General features: G+C 35.9%; 1 protein-coding gene across 1 annotated transcript in view; it reads left to right on the top strand.

The window, feature by feature from the left end:
* EML5 (EMAP like 5) overlaps positions 1–22,347 on the top strand; it is a gene marked incomplete at its 5' end in the record, with an annotated part of 169,981 nt that overhangs the window by 131,608 nt on the left and 16,026 nt on the right. Inside the window, 10 exons of the mRNA XM_034643052.1 lie at positions 1,143–1,231; positions 2,318–2,494; positions 4,032–4,233; positions 5,113–5,239; positions 8,520–8,534; positions 10,450–10,458; positions 14,671–14,749; positions 16,309–16,438; positions 18,528–18,626; positions 20,980–21,000. Coding sequence (XP_034498943.1) covers positions 1,143–1,231; positions 2,318–2,494; positions 4,032–4,233; positions 5,113–5,239; positions 8,520–8,534; positions 10,450–10,458; positions 14,671–14,749; positions 16,309–16,438; positions 18,528–18,626; positions 20,980–21,000 — 948 coding nt within the window. The remainder of the gene's footprint in view (positions 1–1,142; positions 1,232–2,317; positions 2,495–4,031; positions 4,234–5,112; positions 5,240–8,519; positions 8,535–10,449; positions 10,459–14,670; positions 14,750–16,308; positions 16,439–18,527; positions 18,627–20,979; positions 21,001–22,347) is intronic.

The raw sequence follows: 22,347 nt of genomic DNA, 5'->3' as shown, positions 1-22,347 counted from the left end.
TGGAATTTATTCCTGGAATACAGGAGGGGGTTAATATTCACAGATCAATCAGTATGTCACATCAACAAGAGAAAGGATAAAAACCTTATCATCATTTGAATAAATATAGAAGAAGCATTTGATACAGTATCCATTAATGACGATAACCCTCAACAGAGTAGGGTTAGAGGGAACATACCTCAACTACAAAGACCATATATGAAAAACCCCCAGCTAACATCATACTTAATGGTGAAAAACTGGGAGCTTTCCCTGTAAGGTCAGGAACAAGGCAAGGACATCCACTCTTACCACTTTTATTCAACATAGNTTATCATCATTTGAATAAATATAGAAGAAGCATTTGATACAGTATCCATTAATGACGATAAGAAAAAAAAAAAAAAAAAAAAAAAGATCCAAATTGGGTAAGGAAGAAGTAAAACTTTACTCTTTGCAGATGACATGGGTATGATATATGGAAAACCCTAAAGACTCCACCAAAAAACTACTAGAACTGATAAACATATTGAGTAAGGTCATAGGATCCAAAATCAATACACAGAAATCTGTTGCATTTCTATCAACTAATGAGGCAGCAGAAAGAGATATTAAGAAAACAATCCCATTTACAATTACACCAAAAATAATAAAATACTGGGGTGCCTGGATAATTCAGTTGGTAGAGCATGTGACTCTTGATTCATTGTTGTGAATTTGAGATCCACATTGGTGTAGAGATTACTTAAAATGAATAAATAAAACTTTAAGAAAAGGGGGGGATGAGAAGATGGGTGGTATAGGCAAAGGGCATGACGAAGAGTACACTTGTGATGAGCACTGAGTAATGTATAGAATTGTCGATTATATTGCACACCTAAAATTAATATAACTGTTATCTACACTGGAATTAAAAAAAAATAATTTAATGGGAGAAAGGTGGTAAAAAAAAATATGTAATGTTCGCTGAGTGCTTTTAAATAGGATTGACTATGTAATTTTACATTAATGAAACAATTTAATTTTACAATTATATCACAATTTAAATTTCATAATAAATCATGAAAGAAAATATTTTAAAAAGGTAAATGTCCTGTTAACTATATAGGAATTTTTATATTTTATATATGTATATATTTTAAAAAAAATTTTTTTTTTTTAAGGAAAGCTTTTACAGGTCAACACTGGTGCTAAAGAACAGTTATTCTTTGAAGCTCCCAGAGGGAAAAAACAAACCATCCCCAGTGTGGAGGTAGGAAGATAATAGTGCTTGCAGTGTTGTTGATATGACTAAGTGGTTAGAACACTGATGCCCACCTTCTGTCATTTACACATGAAGCCTGTTCTCACAGTATTCAAATCATAGCTATTCTTTCTGCGAGATTATTTTACTGGCCTAGAGTATTAGATGAGTTAAAGGAAAAGATGCTGTATTAAGAAAAGGAATAAAACAGGCGCCTGGGTGGCTCAGTTGGTTAAGTGTCTGACTCTTGATTTCGGCTCAGGTCATGATCTCAGGGTGGTGAGATGGAGCCCTGTGTCAGGCGCACCATGGAGCCTGCTTGAGATTCTCTCTCTCCTCTCCCCACCCACCGCCCCTACCCCACCCTTACTTGCCCTTGCGTGNCCCCTAAAAAAAAAAAAAAAAAAAAGGTGGGGAGACTTGGAGGGAAAATCAACTTTTATGTCTAGCTGTGCTCCAGTCCAGTTACTTTCCTCAGAGAGCACGAGGCAAATAGAAGACTGCTATCTTAGATGGGAGCACTGCTTGTCTGTCAAATCTTTTGGAACCTATATGCCTAAGATGCTTGTTGGCAAATTCCTGTTTAAAGAAAAGAAAAAAGAAAAAATGTGTTCCGTTTTGTTACTGACAGTATTAGCCAAATTTTTTAACATGGCCAAGGAAGAGAGGCTAAACAAATTTAACATGAAAGTGGCTTAATAAGGAGAGGGACTGTAAGTAAAGATTCTTAATGTCCAATAATGATTAATTGGAAAACAAGCCTCCAAAGTATTAGAAATTTAGACATGAAGCATAGACTTATCGATTATTCTAAGAGAAGAAATGGTCTTATTTATTATCACTGAATGCTCAACATCTAGAACGCGCAGTGGGTGCATAATAAGTACATCTTGAATAATGTTATGTTACATTTTTTCTACAGGAAGTAGCAGACTTGGGAAGCTACAAAACCAAGACAACTAATAATTTAACTGTTTTTATTAAAATTTTAATTTTACTTGTGACATATCTAATTATAAAGAAAAATATTCAGATTTTGGTTGTCCGTTCTTAAGGTTTAGATATTATAAACTTACAGCCTTTTTTCCTTTTTAGGTAGAAAAAATTTGTTGGGCATCATGGACAAGTGTGCTTGGTTTATGCTGTGAAGGAATTTGGCCAGTAATTGGAGAAGTCACAGACATAACTGCCTCTTGCCTCACCAGTGACAAAATGGTCCTAGCTACTGGGGATGATTTGGGATTTGTGAAGTTATTTAGATATCCTGCTAAAGTATGTGTTTTTCTTTAACTCCCCTAATGATCATAATTATAAAAATGGTTAAGGTAATGCCCTTTCATAGTATTTCATTGTTGTAATATGAATATTACATGTGTAATATGAAGGGTTTAGAATTATATATTCTTTTTTGGACATATTTGTAGCTTTTATTTAGGAGTGGTCTTATAATTTATGATTCCATGCCTTAAGTCCTATTGTACAGTGCTTCTCAGTATTGAGTAATGTAAATATCCCTTTTAAAGGAAACATCCCTAATATTAACTTAAATAATTTTGGTATTCTTTTGATTGAATATATACCATTAACAGTAAACACAAACTCTTTATATTTACAGTTTGAAATTTTGAAATGTTTCAACCATTAGATACAAAATACTATAAACACAATACCTATAAGATTAAAATAGCATTGATTCAGTGTAATGAATGATGTTATTTTGCTAAGACTAGACTGCGCAGACTCTTTGGGGTGCTATGTGCCCATGCTGTGGTGTGCTGTGTGATGATTAAATTCTCTTAGTGCTTTCCTCTATTCAAGCTACTGGGCAACATTAGGCTTTCATTTGGCGCAAAAATAAAATTCATATATCAAGTCCAGATGCATTTATTTCTTAATTGTCACTGATTCAGATATACAGTTGACCCTTGAACAATATGGAAGTTAGTGATACCAACCCCTGCACAGTCAAAAATCTGCATATAACCATTGACTCACCAAAAACTTTACTAATAGTCTACTGTTAACTGGAAGCCTCACCAATAACATAAACAGTCAACACATATTTTGTATGTTGTATGTATTATATACTGTATTTTTTAAAAGATTTTTTATTTATTTATTTGATTATTTGACACAGAGACAGAGCACAAGCAGGGGGAGCAGCAGGCAGAGGGAGAGAGAAGCAGGCTCCCCCGCTGAGCAGGGAGCCTGATGCAGGGCTCAATCCCAGGACCTGAGCCAAAGGCAGACGCTCAACTGAGCCACCCAGGAGCCCCTATATACTGTTTTCTTATAATAAGCTAGAGAAAAGAAAATGTGATTACAAAAATAATGATATTATTATTATGAAAATAAGAGAAAATACATTTACGGTGCTGTACTGTATTTATCAAAAAATATCTGCATATAAGTGGACCTGTGCAGTTCAAACCCATGTTCTTCAAGGGTCAACTGTATATTATAATCTGGCAGGAACATAAGCATAAATTTGAAATAGGGCACTAAAATCATATTATGATATAGATCTTAAATAGCTGCTCATATTTATATTTTTAGATCAGCGTTGAAATGAAAACACAAGGTTAAAAATTCTCATAGAGAACCCAGGCATCTGAGGAAATACTCCACACATCCCTGTTTTAGATACACTTACGTGGCAGAACCTTAATTGATAAGAATGTGTTCCAATAAGGCATTTATTGGTCAGAAACTTCAGTTCCAGCTTTCTAGATGGTATAGATGCCTTAAATATAGGACCATTTTCAAGTAGTAACATTTCTCAAAGACTCTATTTTTTTTTCATCTTTAGGGGAAATTTGGAAAATTTAAGAGGTATGTGGCCCATAGTACACATGTCACAAATGTTCGCTGGACTTATGATGACAGCATGTTGGTTACCTTAGGAGGTGCAGATATGTCTTTAATGGTTTGGACAAATGAAATGGAGGGCTATCGAGAAAAAAGGCCTTGTGATAGTGAAGAATCTGATACAGATTCGGAAGAAGATGGGGGTATGTCATTTTAAAATATTTTAATAAAAACACAGAAACAATTTAGCACAACTGATTTAAACTACAGCAGTTATACAAGTAATAATAATGTTTTAATAATTGTAGTTTTAGTCTTTGTGGTCTGTTTAACACCAAAATTGGTTTTATGCCTCAAAAATAACAGCCTGGCATACATTGATGACTTAAATATTCTTCCTCTATAAAGTATGATAATCCTACTTTAAGTAAGTACTGTTAAAATAAATTTCATGGTGGGGCACCTCGAGGGCTCAGTCAGTTAAGTGTCTGCCTTCAGCTCAGTTCATGACCCCAGGGACCTGGGATCAGGCCCCGCATCGGGCCTGCTCAGCAGGGAGTCTGCTTCTCCCTCTGCCTCTCCCCCCACTCGTGCTCTCTCTGTCTCCCTCAAATAAAGAAATAAAGTCTTTTTTTAAATTTTTATGGTATTGAACCTCATATTTTAAAATGATTTTTATCTTTTCCTAATATGCAAATAATACCAGCTCTTTATAGAAAAATTAGAAAATACATTTTGCAATAAAAATGAACACAGCATCCATAATTTAACCACTCAGAGGTAACTTCTGTTAACTTATTGAGGTATTTCCACAGGGGTATGTGCATTTATATACATTATATTTTTTAACAAAAATGATATATTGAATTTATATTTTATAGACTGTTATTTCAGTAATATTTTGGAAACATTGTTATATATCATTAAATATTCTATATCACTTTTACTGGCTGTATATTATTTCATGATTTGGCTATGACACTATATTTCATATTGTTGAACATCCTTGTATCCAATTTATAGGATCATAATAGAACTCCTCAGTTGTAACTTAGAGAATAATTCTTATGTTTTGATGGCAGGCTATGACAGTGATGTTACAAGGGAGAATGAAATCAGTTACACCATTAGAGCCTTATCAACAAATATTCGCCCAATGTTTGGAGTCAAGCCTCATTTGCAACAAAAGGAACCCTCAGTTGATGAGAGGTAACAATCAAATTTAAACTAGATGAAGAAAAATATATTGGTATGAAAATTGAACATATTGTTTAACTGAATGAATTTTTGTAAAAACTAAGTAGCAATGGTACTCTTGCATTTTCCAGCTCCCAGCATCTCTTAGAAAACGTGTTTGTCCTTAAATACTTTTTGGTGGTGACACTGTCTCTTGCAAGTAGTTTAGGGAATATACAAAGTGTTTATGCTTAAAGGAATATTATTTGCTAACTTTTATAATTAAATATGAGAGGGTTATAGGAAATAATAAAATTTGAATCCCATACCAAGTATGTTTTAGGAAGCACCTGAGCAGAGATAGGATTAAATTTTGAAAAGGCATTTTTATCCATGTGCCCTTAATCAAGGATAGAAAATCGTTACTTAAAAATTTTTCCAGGGGCGCCTGGGTGGCTCAGATGGTTAAGCATCTGCTTTCAGCTCAGGTCATGGTCCCAGGGTCCTGGGATTGAGCCCCACTTCAGGCTCCTGCTCCATGGGGAGCCTCTGCTCCTTCTCCCTCTATTCCTCACCCTACTTGTGCTCTCTCGCTCTATCAAATAAATAAAATCTTTAAAAAATAATAAAAACAAATTTCCAAAAGGCAAATTGAAGTATAGCTTCCCATTAGAGAATGGGAATTACTGATCTTTGTCTGGAAGCAGCACATCAGAAATAAAGGCTATGCCCACAGCAATTTTATAAGGAGAGAGGTTTTTAATAAAGTCTCTGAGTTAGATGGACAGATCAATTCTGTGAACATAACATGATGCGTTTAAAATTATTAGGGAATATGGAAGACAGTAAAGAGGTGTATAGATCAGTGAATGGCATGGACTTCAGAAGTGAAGAGTTTTTAAGAAATGATAAAGGAAAAATTATCCAGAAACTGCAGTGAGGAACCAAGAAGGAGGGGGAGGTGGGAACAGCAGTGAACTCTTCTGTCCAAAGATGTGTTGAGGAAAACTTTGTTATGAGAAGTTGGTAAGAATATTTGAGGGAAAAGTTAAAAATGAAAGGGAGTTCACTCACATTGAACAGAATTCGTGGAAAATTCGAGTGAACGTCTAGTCAGAGAGGGTTGTGCTGAAGACTCCTGGGGCTCAGCTAGATAGAGATGACAGTACAAGAAAGCCCTGGCAGAGGGGTTTGAGTTTGCACTACGGGCTTAATGTTCAGGGAGAAGGATGGAACTGGAAGGGTGAGGTGCATGTTCCTGATGGAGAGGCGGGATCTAGAGGGTCTCTGAACTGACTAGCCACACAGGTTCCCACAGAAGTTCTAGGGGGAGTGTTGAGTAATGATGTGTCCACAGCTCCTCTTCCAGGTGCCCACTTGCTGATGAGTACTCAAATAATAGCGTTGGTGTCACCTTTACGGATAGGAGGTAGAGGGTTATTATCCGTTTTGTCATCACGTATAAAGAGGCAAAGTATTGGGGCGCCTGGGTGGCACAGCGGTTAAGCGTCTGCCTTCGGCTCAGGGCGTGATCCCGGCATTGAGGGATCGAGCCCCACATCAGGCTCCTCCTCTGGGAGCCTGCTTCTCCCTCTCCCACTCCCCCTGCTTGTGTTCCCTCTCTCGCTGGCTGTCTCTCTATCTCTGTCAAATAAATAAATAAAACCTTTAAAAAAAAAAAAGAGGCAAAGTATTAAATTAGAGCTATGTTTTGGGACACCTGGGTGGCTCAGTTCGGTTAAGCGGCTGCCTTTGGCTCAGGACCGAGCCCCGCACCAGGCTGCTCAGCTGGGAACCTGTTTCTCCTCCTCCCCCTGCCTGCTGCTCCCCCTGCTTGTGTTCTGTCTCTCTGACAAATAAATAAAATCTTTAAAAAAACAAAATAAAAGAAAACAAAATAAATAAATAAAAATAAATAAATAGAGAAATGTTTTAAGAAAGCTGAGCATACCATAATCTAGATATCAAGATTCAAGGTTGAAGTGGTCTGGTGGGAGGCAATATCTTACAGTGCAAAGGACGTGGTTTTTGGAGTCAGGCAACTGGGTTAAAATACTAATTTTTATAATTTTCCTCTTGTGTCGCCTTGAAAAACTATTTGTTACCTCTAAGCCTCTGTTTCCTTAGAGGTTAAATGAGCCTTATAGTCACTAACTTATGGAGTATTTTATAAAATGAAATCTAATGTATATAAAGAATTTAGGTAGTAAGTCTTTACCACACCTCCCTGCAAATGAAATAGAGTCACCTGAGGGAAATAAACTGAAACAGTTTCTGAAATTAAATATCCACAAAGGTAGTGAACAGTATCTGTATATTTATTAATCAGAGAAATACATGTAAGTTTGCAAATGTGGATGTTCCTAATATGTGCAGTATAGTGCTTAAAATTACTTAAATTATATCTCACAGGTAATGAAAAGTGGAAAGTGTGCCATAGGGAGGAAGGAATTCTGGACATTCCCATAAATCTTTTTCATTTACTTATTTTTTAAGAAAAATATCAGATAAATTAGGTAGATCAGAATATGTGACCGAATTTTAATCTACAGGGCGTCATTCATGGTAAAACCTTAAAATTCCTCCCTTATTAGTGAAGTGAACCAAATTCTGACAGATGGAAATATTTTTCTGCTTGTGACAAATGCTTGACGCTCTCATATTCTTTGCTTGCATTTTTTACAGCTAACATTTTCAAAATTATTTTTGAAATTACTTTGCATTTCTTCTCAGTTTATTTTATAATTTCAACTCTGCTGAATTCTTTTGAAAATGCTGAGGCCAGAGTCCAAAATGACTCAGAGTTAGGAGTCTTCATTTTCATAAAATGAGAGAATCAAAGGAGAAAAAAGTGAAGATACTTCTTTTTACCAACTTTGCATATATGTGTGAGGAGATATAGTCTATATAAACATTTTTTATATTTTAAGTAAAATATATTGCTATCAAATATGAAACAATATTTTATAAACAGTGAAAACAAATGCTTGTCAAGCATCCACTTAAAAGGTTTTGGGTGACATTTGTAACTACTCTACTTGGTTGCTTTTGTGGGGCCTTTTTTCCTAAATTACTATAATAATTTTATGTTTTTCTTTTTGTAGCAAATCTTATATATTTAAAGTAGTTGTCAGTCAAACTTCCAGTATTTTTTAATAAAAATATTCAGAACAGTGGAGCATAAAATTTAGGCATTTTTGTATTTCCTTAGAATCTTGTTGCTGTCTCCTTTATTCTGTTTACTTATCTGCTGCACTTTATTCATCAGTTATTCATCATCAGTGTTTCTTTTTTTCCGTTGTTCCTTTCGAAGGCAGGGGGTAGTAAGGTAAGTTTTATTAAATAAAATATTTTATTCCATTATTTATTTTTTGTTCTGTTTTGATCTTTATTGTATTTTAAGGTACTGATTTTTTCCCTATGAAACATGGAACTGTATTTGTCAAGAAAGAATTAGAAAATGAACTAAGTCCTACAGAAAAGTTGCGTTTACATGTGCAGCCTGCGGGTGCTGTGAGGCTCTTCATGTGATCATTTGGTTTTACAACAAACTCCAGTCAGTTTTAGTTATTCCTTAAGTTTCAGAGGTTTATAAAAATAGTTAACCACACATATTTATCAGTGAAAAATTATGCAGTTTATAAGCCTGTTAGCTTCATTTAATGTATATTTATCCGTTCATTTAAAAACATTAACATAGGGCGATGATGGTATTTGTATGTTTAATAAAATGGTATGTACAGAAAAAGGACTCTGTGGGACACTTTTACAACTAGCTTTAGTGAGATGAACATGTCTTCAGGCAGTTTCTAAAAGAAGACAGTGTGGAAAAAGTCTATTTTAGAAGTAAAAGGTACCAATAGGTAAATGGCTGGGAGATAAAGATGAAAAAGATAGGAGACCAGATTGTACAGGAACTTAGATATGAGGCACTCCTTAATTTATTTGGTAGACAGCAGAAATTCATTATTTGTTTTAAACAGGGGTGATATGTGCAAAGATAAGAGTCTAGAGTGTGATGTGACTTTTAAAAAGGCCCACATATCTTAAACTATTTTAACAAATAAAACATTCAGATCTAGCCTCAGATCTGAAGTAGTTTATTCAAGGACTGATCTCTGCATTTTAAAGGGACACTGACAATTTACAGTTGGAGTCACTTGTTTGAAAACAGAGCTAAGTGGAGATACAATTGCTGTCTTGGGTGTGAGTGACTTTTATGGAGAAAGGACCTCCCTTTCATAAGCAGTTTTCATGAGAGCTTAGGTAACCATTTGTTGTCTGTGCTACAAAGGGATGTTCTAGACATATAAAGACAATTCCTGGTTTCAGTTGGAGGGTGGACGAGATGACTTTTGTGATCTCTTCCAATTCTCTCTTGGTCATTGTGTTATTAAAGGGATTCTTTTAAGTTACCTCCTTTACTAGCAAAATCCCATAGCTAGCATGATATTGAGTGACTCACTTTGCCTGCTAGGTTGGACTGGTTGACTGAGAAACACTCCTGGGTCAGAGGAGGGGTTGCTTCACCTCCTTAGACAGTTTCTTTAATAGCATCTCCAGTATGACCAGCCTTTTAAGTTGATTGTTACCATTTTACTACCACACTTAAGAACAAAGATAAGCTTTAGTATTTTGTTTGAAATTCAGAATGCACTGTAGAAAAATAAGAATGGTAAGCTTTGAAGTTTACAACATGGAACATGTTCAATTCTCATTTTTCTTTTTTCACCTTCTTCNAAATCCCATAGCTAGCATGATATTGAGTGACTCACTTTGCCTGCTAGGTTGGACTGGTTGACTGAGAAACACTCCTGGGTCAGAGGAGGGGTGGCTTCACCTCCTTAGACAGTTTCTTTAATAGCATCTCCAGTATGACCAGCCTTTTAAGTTGATTGTTACCATTTTACTACCACACTTAAGAACAAAGATAAGCTTTAGTATTTTGTTTGAAATTCAGAATGCACTGTAGAAAAATAAGAATGGTAAGCTTTGAAGTTTACAACATGGAACATGTTCAATTCTCATTTTTCTTTTTTCACCTTCTTCTGATTTCCCTGCCATTAATGGAGTAACTTTAGCCTTTTATGCAGTAATAAATAAAAACAATAGACTTTTAATATATGCGGTATGTTTTATCTGCATTAAACTTGTAAAAATATTTTATTACAGAAGTTTTTTACTAGTGTTTTAAATTCAAAGCTGTGTTGTAATCTTTTCCCTTTTTATCTGCTGCTAAAAAGAGGTTCCAGGTAATCCTCACTCTTTGTTATACTTTATGAGACCTAATTTTGTATTTTTATCATATGTCATATTTACCATTAATGTTACTTGGTGTTCTTTACCTCTGTTCACAGTTTTCCATGTTTTTCTCCATTGAAATCAGTATCACTGAAATGAATAGCATCTTAGTTATTGGATTTCTGCCCCATAAGTAATTGCTTTACCAAAACTTTATTTGTGCAACTTGTATAATTTTATAAGTTGTATAACTTTATTTATTTATTTTTTTAAAGATTTTATTTATTTATTCGACAGAGACAGAGACAGCCAGCGAGAGAGGGAACACAAGCAGGGGGAGTGGGAGAGGAAGAAGCAGGCTCATAGCAGAGGAGCCTGATGTGGGGCTCCATCCCACAACGCCAGGATCACGCCCTGAGCCGAAGGCAGACACTCAACCGCTGTGCCACTCAGGCGCCCCATGTATAACTTTATTTAAACAATAATATATATTATCTAAGTTATCTTAAAAAAAATTAAAATACACTTAACTGTTACACAGGTTTGTATGGATAGAAATTACCTGTTTGGGGGTGCCTGGGTGGCTCAGTCGTTAAGTGTCTGCCTTCGGCTCAGGGCGTGATCCCGGCGTTATGGGATCGAGCCCCACATCAGGCTCCTCTGCTGGAAGCCTGCTTCTTCCTCTCCCACTCCCCCTGCTTGTGTTCCCTCTCTCACTGGCTGTCTCTCTCTGTCGAATAAATAAATAAAAATCTTAAACAAAAAAAAAACGAAATTACCTGTTTGTTGTTTGGGTTACAATTAAAGCTGTCAGATGGTAACACTGAATGATGTTCACCAACAAAACTGACTTAGATGAAAGGCCAAGGCTGCTGTCACTCTTTAAAATGGCCCTAAGAAGGGGCGCCTGGGTGGCTTAGTTGGTTAAGTGACAGACTCTTGATTTCAGCTCAGGTCATGATCTCAGGGTCATGAGATCAAGCCCCACGTCAGCGTGTGCATGGAGCCTGCTTGAGATTCTCTCCCTCTCTAAATAAATAAATAGGCCCTAAGAGAAACATTTTTAAATGGTAAATATTATAAATCAAATTATATTTATTACTTACATTCAAAACGTATGAAAAAGGTTTGAAACCAAACTTNCTTACATTCAAAACGTATGAAAAAGGTTTGAAACCAAACTTTCTGTAATAATTTGCAGAGTTCTCTTTATACTCTTGTTAGGTGCGTGTAATTTTTATGTCACCGGCCATACGCACTCCTACGTACTGCTTCACGTCCTGCATGAATACATGCACTTCTTTTATAGTGCGTGTTCAAGATGGAGCACTTCATTCACTTTGATAGTTGTGTATCCTGGAAATCCTTATAAAAATGCAAATATGTTTTCATCCTTTAATTTTATACACTTAATCACATGTTGGATTTTTTTTTCCCATAGCAAAGTCATTTCATGTCATTTTCTACTTCAGTTGTTACAAATCGAATATTAACTTAAAATTTGGAAGGGGGAGTTGATAGCATGATTGATTTAGATTCAGTGTTCAGGGTATTAAACATTTGAATAATGATTATCTGAGATAAAAATAAACCAAATGAGGTGGGGTTTTTTTAATTAAACAAAGGGTTTTAGGGAAAGAGCCTCCATATATATTTTTTTAATTTGAATGTAGTTGGCACACAAAGTTACTTTAGTTTCAGGTATGCAACATAGAGATTGGCAACTTTATATATTATTCTCTGCTCACTACAAGTATAGCTACCATCTGTCCCCACACATTGCTATTACAATATCATTCACTATGTTCCTTATGTTGTGCTTTTTATTCCTGTCACTTATTCACTCATAACTGGGAGCCTGTATCTCCCACTCCCCTTCACTTATTTTGCCCATCCCTACCCCTCCCCTGTGGCAACCATCAATTTGTTCTCTTCTTTATAGGTCTGATTCTGCTTTTTGCTTGTTGATTCATTTGGGTTTTTTCTAGAAATCATATGGTATTTTTCTTAGTCTTACTTATTTCACTTAGCATAATACCCTCTAGGNGTTCTCTTCTTTATAGGTCTGATTCTGCTTTTTGCTTGTTGATTCATTTGGGTTTTTTCTAGAAATCATATGGTATTTTTCTTAGTCTTACTTATTTCATTTAGCATAATACCCTCTAGGTCCATCCACATTGTCACAAATGGCAAGATCTCATCCTTTTTAATGGCTGTGTAATAGTCGTGTGTGTGTGTGTGTATGTGTGTGTGTGTGTTCCTTATCCATTTGTCTATCACTGGACACAGGTTGCTTCCATATCTTGGCTATTGTAAATAATGCTGCAGTAAACATAGGGGTGCCTATAACTTTTTGAATTAGTGTATTCATTTTTAGAGGGGTTTAAATATCCAATAGTGGAATTGTTGGATTGTATGGTATTTCTATTTTTAATTTTTTGAGGAGCCTCCATACTGTTTTCCACAGTGGCTGTACTAACTTACATTCCCACCGACAGTGTCCAAGGATTCCTTTTTTTCCACATCCTTACCAACATTTATTATTTCTTGTGTTTTTTACTTGAGCCATTCTAACAGGTGTAAGGTGATATCTTATTGGGGTTTTGATTTACATTTCCCTGCAGATTAGTGATGTTGGACATTTTTTATGTATCTATCGGCCATCTGTATGTCATCATGTCTTTTCAGGGCCTCTGTCCATTTTTTATTTGCATTGGGTTTGTTTTTTGGTGCTGAGTTGTGTAGACTCTTTATATATTTTAGATATTAACCCCTTATCAGACGTATCATTTGCAAATGTCTTCTCCTGTTCAAGAAGTTGCCCTTTTTTTGTAGATCGTTCCTTTTGCTGTGCAAAAGCTTTTTATTTTGATGTGGTCCCAAAGTTTTATTTTTGCTTTTGTTCCCCTTGCCTTAGGAGACATACCTAGAAAAATGTTGCTGTGGCTGGTGGTAAAGAAAATGGTTGAAAATTGGTCCAGTTTTTTTTATGTGTAACTGTCTACTTTTCCCTTCATCATTTATTGAAAAACTGTCTTTTCTCCATTGTATATTCTTGCCTCCTTTATCATAGATTAATTGACCATATAACCATAGGTTTATTTCTGGGTTCTTTATCCTTTTCCACTGATCTAGGTGTCTGTTTTTGTGCCAGTGCCCTATTGTTTTGATTACGGTGGCTTTGTAATATAGCTTGAAATCTGTAATTGTGAAATTTGTAATTGTGATACCTCCAGCTTGTTTTTCTTAAGATTGCTTTGGCTATTTGGTGTCTTTTGTGGCTCCATACAAATTTTAGTATTATTCTAGTTTTGTGGAAAATGCTGTTGGTATTTTGATAAGAATTGCAATTGAATCTGTACATTGCTTTGGGTAGCATGAACAGTGTAACAGTATTAATGCTTTCAGGCCGTGAATATGGAATGTCTTTCCATTTGTTTGTGTCAACTTCAGTTTCTTCAGTGTTTTATAGTTTTCAGAGTCCTTCACCTGTTTGATTGAGTTTATTCATGGGCATTTCAACAGGCTCCACATTTAAATGATTCAAAATGGGAACTCTGTACACCTAATGGGACCTTATAAATAGATCCTGAACCTAGTAGTGGAAACAGAGAAGAGGGGGCTAGATGTGAGAGCTACTCTCTAGGTGAAGTTGATGAATGTTTAGTAAGTAGTGAGAATAGAGAAGAGGAGAAGGAGTTGAAGGCAATAGTAGTAATATAATTACCTTTTACAGAGTGTCGTATGGTTTATAATGCTACGTAACTGTAAAATGTTTTGATTGACTGGACTTCACGAGAGACTTCAGGAAGAAGGGAGGGTAAAGGGCCATGTGCCATGTGCAAGATGCTGTGGTAGACACTTTACAGCAGTATTCCAGGCTTTGTTATAATGCATCCCATCGAGAAGTTTTTTAAGTATGTTAAACTAATGTTTGTATATTTATCTATAAACAGTCTGCTCTTGTGCTAATGTGTTATTTACATTATGAAACATACACCAAAGAAGTTAAAATAAAGTGAATAAAAGTTCTAATATCTTCTTTCTGCCTTCTGGCTTTAGAAGATATCAAGATAAAGAGGGCACGGTCTAGTGAGGAACAAAGACTGGGTTCATTTTTGTGAAGGCGTGTCAGGCAGCTCTGTCCAGTGGGCAGGTGAGGGAGGCTCAGTGAAGGTGCCTGATGATGGACACCTTTCCTCATTCCTGCTTTCCTATTTCAGGCCTCCCGTGAGCAGAGCCCCACCAAGGCCAGAAAAACTCCAGACAAACAATGTTGGCAAGAAAAAGAGACCAATAGAGGTAAGGAGAACCCCCTCCCCAGTGTTAACTTGTGCTTTAAAATGTATTCAGAATTCATTCCGTTCCCTCCTTTTAAGACAGCAAAATCTTGTCGTTAGGTTTTATGAAAATAAACATTTTGAATAATCTTTTAAGATTTTGTTTTTAAGTAACCTGTACACCCAGTGGGACTTGAACCCCAAGATGAAGTTACATGCTTTCCTGACTGAGCCAGCCAGGTGCCCCTGAGTAAACTTTTCTGTTTGGTGGTAAAATTTTGATTGCTTAATTGTCAAGTCTGAGTTTTAGATTGATACCCTTTGTTTCTTTTTATTTTCTATTAGTCTTTTTTTTTTTTCCATGAATAATATCCTGAACTCTCAGACAACTTGTAAATATAAATATACGTGAAAGATCTATGGCTTATAGAAACACAGGTACCTTGGCAGTATCTTACTCTTACTGGTTTGAATTTATAAGTCAAAGTACATACCCCATGTGATCTGTTCACTGTAGGGTTCAATGAAGGCTCTACTTTCAAACAAAGAAACTTACCACAATAATTGAGCAAGAAAGTTCTCCCAGGCTTAATTCCAGTATCAGCAGCCACAAGCAAACTGCTCAGTCAGGTCAAAAATGAGGCCTAGGGGCGCCTGGGTGGCACAGCGGTTAAGCGTCTGCCTTCCGCTCAGGGCGTGATCCCGGCGTTATGGGATCAAGCCCCACGTCAGGCTCCTCCACTATGAGCCTGCTTCTTCCTCTCCCACTCTCCCTGCTTGTTCCCTCTCTCGCTGGCTGTCTCTATCTCTGTCAAATAAATAAATAAAATCTTTAAAAAAAAAAAATGAGGCCTAAATCTGTGGGACAGTGATTGTTGTACTCATTACCCCACAAAGCCCACGAGGTCAAAGAAAAGGGACACTTTCAGTGGTAGAATTACATGCTAGAACCTTAGAGATGGTGTACTTAGTTTTCTGCACCGACACCGATACACTATTTGGCTTCTCAAAGATACAGCACTTGGACATAATGTATCCTGAGTTAGATATGCAGGTTATGTATTTTTACTAACAGTGCAAGTTAAAATATTCTTCTTTTGGATACAAGAAGTATCTCAGTGTTTAACACATGAACTCTTTTTTTTTTTTTTTAAGATTTTATTTATTCATTTGAGAGAGAGCGTGAGCACAAACAGGGGGAAAGGCAGAAGCAGATTCCCAGCTGAGCTAGAAGCCCAACAAGGGGCTTGATCCAGGACCTGGAGATCATGGCCTGAGCTGAAGGCTTAACCATCTGAGCCACACAGGTGCCCCAACACATGAACTCTTAACAACTAACATTCTTGAAATCAAATGACCTTGTGATTCTCTTTTCCTTTTTTATAACTCTGAAAAGTATAGAGTGTGTGTTTTAGCTGCCCAAAGCACATTACGGGGAAGTTTGTCTACTTAATTTTGTATTTGAAGTTTGTAAAACATCAAAATGTACCCTCCATTTTGACTGAGGATACCAGTACTATATATAAAAATAATGGTGAACATTTAGAGATAAGGAATTGTGTAATGGTTTTGTTGTTATAGGACCTTGTGTTGGAGCTTGTTTTTGGCTATCGAGGAAGAGACTGTAGGAATAATGTTCACTATTTAAATGATGGTGATGATATAATTTATCACACTGCGTCTGTTGGAATTCTGCACAATGTTGCTACAGGTAGGAAACTCTGATTCTCCATCTCCCACATTTTTTTACTTTAGAATTTTGTTATTTATAATCTTACATTTCTTTGTTAAAGCTGTAAATAATTAAATTGCATAAGTCCAGAATTTATTTCATACTATTGAATTTTCTAGTAATATTTCAAATAACCAAATTTATAGTCTTAAGAGCATATGCACAGCAGAGAAAGATTTCATAATGCAAAGTACTCATAGGTCTCTGTTAGAAGTGAAGCTTTTCTATACATCGAAACTGTTTTATAATGAAACCATTTGTAACTTTATTTCCGCCTAACCTTAACACGAAAATGGATGGTTTAGTGAATGGTTTAGTGGTTGTCTCTTCTAGGTAGTGATTAAAAGTAGCATGTTGGGTGAATGATTGCTGGGGCGTGGGGTGAAGTGGGCAGTGTTCTTACTGAGGCCTTGGAAAGCCAAGGAAGATACTCAGAAAGCTGTTTCCCTGTGGCTACTGTGGTGATTGATGCTTTGTTTGATTCGTAGTGAGAAAATATTTCTTGATGTTTATTTAACTGATTGGATTATTGAAAAACAAAGTTCTCATATCATTTGATGACCAATGATGTGTAATCCTACTAGTGATATTCACTATTTAATTTTGAATTGTTTTCTTATATGTAATTATAAACTTCGCAAAGTCTAAAGTTGGAAGTAGAATAGAGATTATTTAGTCCAAACATTTCTGGCTTTTTCCTCTGATAGCTTCACTCTGAATAGGTAAAGAATGGAATATGTGAGTCCTAACCCCCCATGCCTGTTCTTTATTAATCATTAATATGATAGCCCTGTTCTGGTTTCCTAAAGAGAAGGATTTACCAAGATCACACAGAAATCAGTGGTGATTTTCAATTTAATAATTTGGATCATTTAAAAAATACTTAGGTGATCCTCTTTGAGGCTTCACATATCCTTCAAAGAGAATGGAGAATAAGAAAAGATAATCTAGAAAGGAATATGTAAATACACTTTCATGTTTATACTTTTAATTTTCTTTATTTTTAATTTTCTAATTTGTAATTAATCACCTTTCTACTGATGGGGTGTAGAGAGAGAAAGCAGAAGGGAAGCGAGACCCCTCTCCACTTGTCATTATTTGTCTTCTCTCCAGGTTGGGGTACACTGTGCTATGTTACAGTCTAAGAAGTTTTGCTCTATTAGCTGATCTTCTTCAAACTTAGCCAGTAGCACATATAATTGCTTGTTTGTTCTCACTGAACTCTGACCCCTGGGAAATATGAAGCACATTTCACTTCTAAGAGAAGTTTTAAACTATTAGATCTGGTAAATGTCATTATTAAATTGTTTTGTTTTATTGCTTCGATTTTTGGAGGACCTAGTGTTGAGGGCCCTCCGTAATCTGGACCCGACCTACAACCTGTCATCCTGACCTCATTTCCCACCTCTCCATTGTACTTACACAAACCTACCTTTATTACATCCTACATGATCACGTCTAAGGTCTCTTCATTGTCAGTGCTACTAGATAAATCACATGAATTCTTTGATCAAAATTCTTGAGTACCACTGGCTACAGAATAAATATAAAGTTCAGTAGCTGGCATTCAAAATCCTCTACCATTCTGTTTCCAATTTGCCCTTCCAACCAGATTTCTCACATTTCTTCTTGACCTTACACTTCAACCAAATGAGCCATATATATGCATACTTAATACTTTCCAGTTTTTGTACCTTTGTTTAAAGTATTTCTCTACCTGAAATGCCCTTCCCCACTTATCTTCACATTAACAAAGTCTGTCATGTCAGTCCAAGAATGCCATATGCCCACGATAAGAAGAATTTCCATAGCCTTTGGATCTTTAACTCTCTTTTAGCACTTAATGTCTTCAGCCTTGTGTTACATGGTTTATGCCTTTCAGGTCTCTATCCATTTGAAGACTTCTGAGTCATTTTTCCATCTTTATGATGATGTGCACACATTCAGTTCTCAAAAAATATGTATTAAGTAAGTTAAACAGAGCAGTTTATTGTTCTGGATAAATGCATTTAGCTGTTATACCTTAAAGTTTTCAAATTTAATTCTCAAATTCTTTTTTTTTTTATAGGGACTCAGAGTTTTTATCAGGAGCATAATGATGATATACTGTGCCTCACTGTAAATCAGCATCCCAAATTTATCAACATAGTGGCAACTGGCCAAGTAGGTATGTTTCTATATTTTAAAAAGAAACGATTTTAAGTAATTGTATTGTTCAAATTAATTCAATATCCTAGAGAAAAAAAGTAAAATATATTTGTGTATCATTCAAAATGTATTTGTATATAAAACACACACCCAGTTTTACCATATTACTTGCTTCCAGCCAGGTACCTTTCTCTCACTTTGGCTGGTGCAGACAGTTCAGAATTAAGAATAAACTATTTTATGGTGATTGACATAGTTGGACTTAGTCCTTAGCAGAAATTCCTGATCAGAAAAAAGGTTTAATATAGCATATTAAGCAGAAAGGAAGAATTTGAGGAGAAAATGGTAAATAAGGGGAGCCAAGAAGTAACTAGACTGTTAGGGACACAACGTCTGTGGCAGCTGGGATTGGGCTAGAAAGAAGCGAGAAGCCGAGTGTTCACACTGGTGAATCCTTCTGCCTTTCTCTTTTCTTTGGCATTGATTGTTTCAAAACCAGCCGTCTTGCTGTCTTTTAACTCTTTAAAAAACTCAAAGGACATAACTTGCAAGCAAAATGATGAGAAGATAGCATGTCTATTTAGAACATATCTACCAATCAGTGATCACTCTGAATACTACGTAACAGATTTGGTCAACTAGAACTTCATAACTCGGTGTACTTTGTAGAAATGATTGATGTCATTGGGTTTGTTGGATCTCAGTGGGCCTCAGTTGCTAAGCCAGCTTTCCAGGTGTCTTTTTCTTCTTGGGTATAAAAATTTATGCTTTTAATATCTTCATTTTTCATTCAAATACTAAATTGGTCAGTGCGAAACTTGATCTCTTGGTTGCTTAGTTCTGCAGGTATACCACTTTAGTATTCCTCCTTTCTGTAAATTTTCCTATTTTTTACAAGAAGTAGACTGATACTTCATACATTACATACGAATGATTCTAGTCTTTGAGTCGAGGCCCTTTTTGCACTAAATTTTTAAAAAATTAAAGTCTTGTTTTTACTCTGCACAGAAAATGAGATGTTACCATTTTGGTCATGAAAGCCTAGTTTAGTGCCTCTTGGGATATAGTTATTCAGTTAATGTTTGTTGACCTAAATTCATTTATTCAGCAAATTTATTGAACATGTACCATGCACAAGGCTGGGGATGCAAGCAGCTTACCAAAAAAAGACAAAATCTCTATGTTAATGGAATTTGCATACTGTGAATAGAATTCTAGAAGATATGGTTCTTCCATTTCCCAGCTTTGTTCCTTCTTTTCTTTCCCCTTCGCTCCCCTTTTTAAGCAGCTTTGCTTAACACATTGGTGCTGTGGTTTTCTCTTTTGATTAAGAAATGTTGTGGTCATGAATATAATCTTTCATGAAATTTGGACTTCTCCTTTCCCTTTTTTTTATTGAGATATAATTGACATATAACATTATATTAGTTTCAGGAGCACAACTTAATGATTCAGTATTTGTATTTGCTCCTTTTATTTTGAAAGGCAGCACTGTAAGGAAATGTGGAATGGCTAATTATCTCCCCATCTCTGTCCTTCCAAGTCGAAGTCCAGGCAGTACAGAGGTGAATTTTAGATCATATATGCAGCCCTATGCCTTGCCCACTGTACCCTTCCACAGAATAGAGAAATTTTTTACTGATGGCTAATGAAGTATAAGATAGACTCAAGGGAAGACCAAAGAGTGAGGGACTTTTTCTCTTCTGAACCCAAAGAGAATAGAGTCAGTATTTACTTTGCCTGCCAAGCTTGTATAATATTTGCAAAACACAAAACACTGTCTAAAATGTTTATGGCTCGGGGCGCCTGGGTGGCATAGCGGTTGGGTGTCTGCCTTCGGCTCAGGGCGTGATGGGATCGAGCCCCACATCAGGGTTCCTCTGCTATGAGCCTGCTTCTTCCTCTCCCACTCCCCTGCTTGTGTTCCCTCTCTCGCTGGCTGTCTCTATCTCTGTCAAATAAATAAATAAAATCTTTAAAAAAAAAATCATATAGGTCATAGGGGAAGTATTTGCTTTTATGGTATTTCAGCCAGTTACATTCAAACTTCTTTTTTTCCCTTGGCGAGAATCTTGGATTCTCAGGGTCAAGTAGAGATACATTAAAACTGAAGTCTATTAACAGGGCATTTTATAAACCAAATTAAGAGTCATATCATTTAAATAATATATTATATATATTATTATATATGTATAATAAAATGAATTGCTTCACTTTACAGTTTACTCAGTTTAACATAGTAAAATTCCTTTTGCATATGATACTTTATGATTTATGTTGTATAAAAATTTTTCTGTGATAATTGAATTTTTATGAATTTTGCTTTTAAGTTATTTATAGGTAATTATTTTTCTGCTGCTTTTCCATTGTAGGTGATGTAGCAGACATGTCAGGTAAGGAAATTTCATCATTTTCTGTTTCAGTTATGTTGTTTAGTAATGATGGCCCAAATTTTTATAGAGTAATTCAATACTTGAGCCTGTTTTGGATTTTTTTAATGAAAAAAATGTATCATTTCAATGTCATGATACTGAACCCTATCTGCAATAAGAATTGCTTATTTTTAAAACTAATATATTTTGACCTTTTTAGTGTGCCAGCACTATTGTAAACACTTTATATGTATTACCTACTTAATCATTGCAAGAATCCTTCATGGTAGGTATTAACTTGCCAGTATCATATAGCTGCTAAGAGTGCAGGTGGGAGTAAAATTAATCTTAAATATGAATCAATAGATTGTATTGCCTGGGGCGCCTAGGTGGCACAGCGGTTGAGCGTTTGCCTTCGGCTCAGGGCGTGATCCCGGCATTATGGGATCGAGCCCCACGTCAGGCTCCTCCGCTATGAGCCTGCTTCTTCATCTCCCACTCCCCCTGCTTGTGTTCCCTCTCTCACTGGCTGTCTCTATCTCTGTCAAATAAATAAATAAAATCTTTAAAAAAAATAAATTATATTGGGGCGCCTGGGTGGCACAGCGTAACGTTAAGCGTCTGCCTTCGGCTCAGGGCGTGATCCCAGCGTTGTGGGATCGAGCCCCATATCAGGCTTCTCCGCCATGAGCCTGCTGCTTCCTCTCCCATTCCCCCTGCTTGTGTTCCCTCTCTTGCTGGCTGTCTCTATCTCTGTCAAATAAATAAATAAAATCTTTAAAAAAAAATAGATTATATTGCCTAAGAGTAAAATTTTTAATTGTTATTTTTATATATCATTCCAATTATTGCACATATTAGATCAACAGATCACTTAAGATTTAAAGACAAGTTTCTATTATTGATCTTGACCATAGCTTTGTGACTCTAAAAAGCTACTAGATAATGTGTCCAGTGTTTTCAGGTATTCACTAGGCTTTTTCAGTTCAATTTTCAGTTTGTATAATACAGTAAAAATAGCAGCTTGATACAAAAATATTTCCCCATGATTTGTATCTACCTTCCTCTCCTCCAGGATAAAGCATGATTTTGTGATTCGACTGTTAAACTACAAATTTATCCAACACAACAGGCAATGTTTTTGCTCTCTTTCAGTTACATTCAAGAGTAAGGGTTGGCAAACTACAGCCCTGGGGCCAAATCTGGCCCACTACCTGTTTTTATATAGCCCATGAGCTAAGTGTAGTTTTTACTGAGTTAGACTGTTGGGAAAAATCAAAAGAAAATTTCACAGCACATGAAAATTACATGAAATTCATATTTCAATATCCATAGATAAAGTTTTGGACATAGCCAGCCTCATTCAGT

Source organism: Ailuropoda melanoleuca, chromosome 14 (assembly GCF_002007445.2).
Source record: "Ailuropoda melanoleuca isolate Jingjing chromosome 14, ASM200744v2, whole genome shotgun sequence".
NCBI lineage: Eukaryota > Metazoa > Chordata > Mammalia > Carnivora > Ursidae > Ailuropoda > Ailuropoda melanoleuca.
Note: the sequence above shows the minus strand (reverse complement) of the source record. Positions and strands in the feature narration are given on the sequence as shown.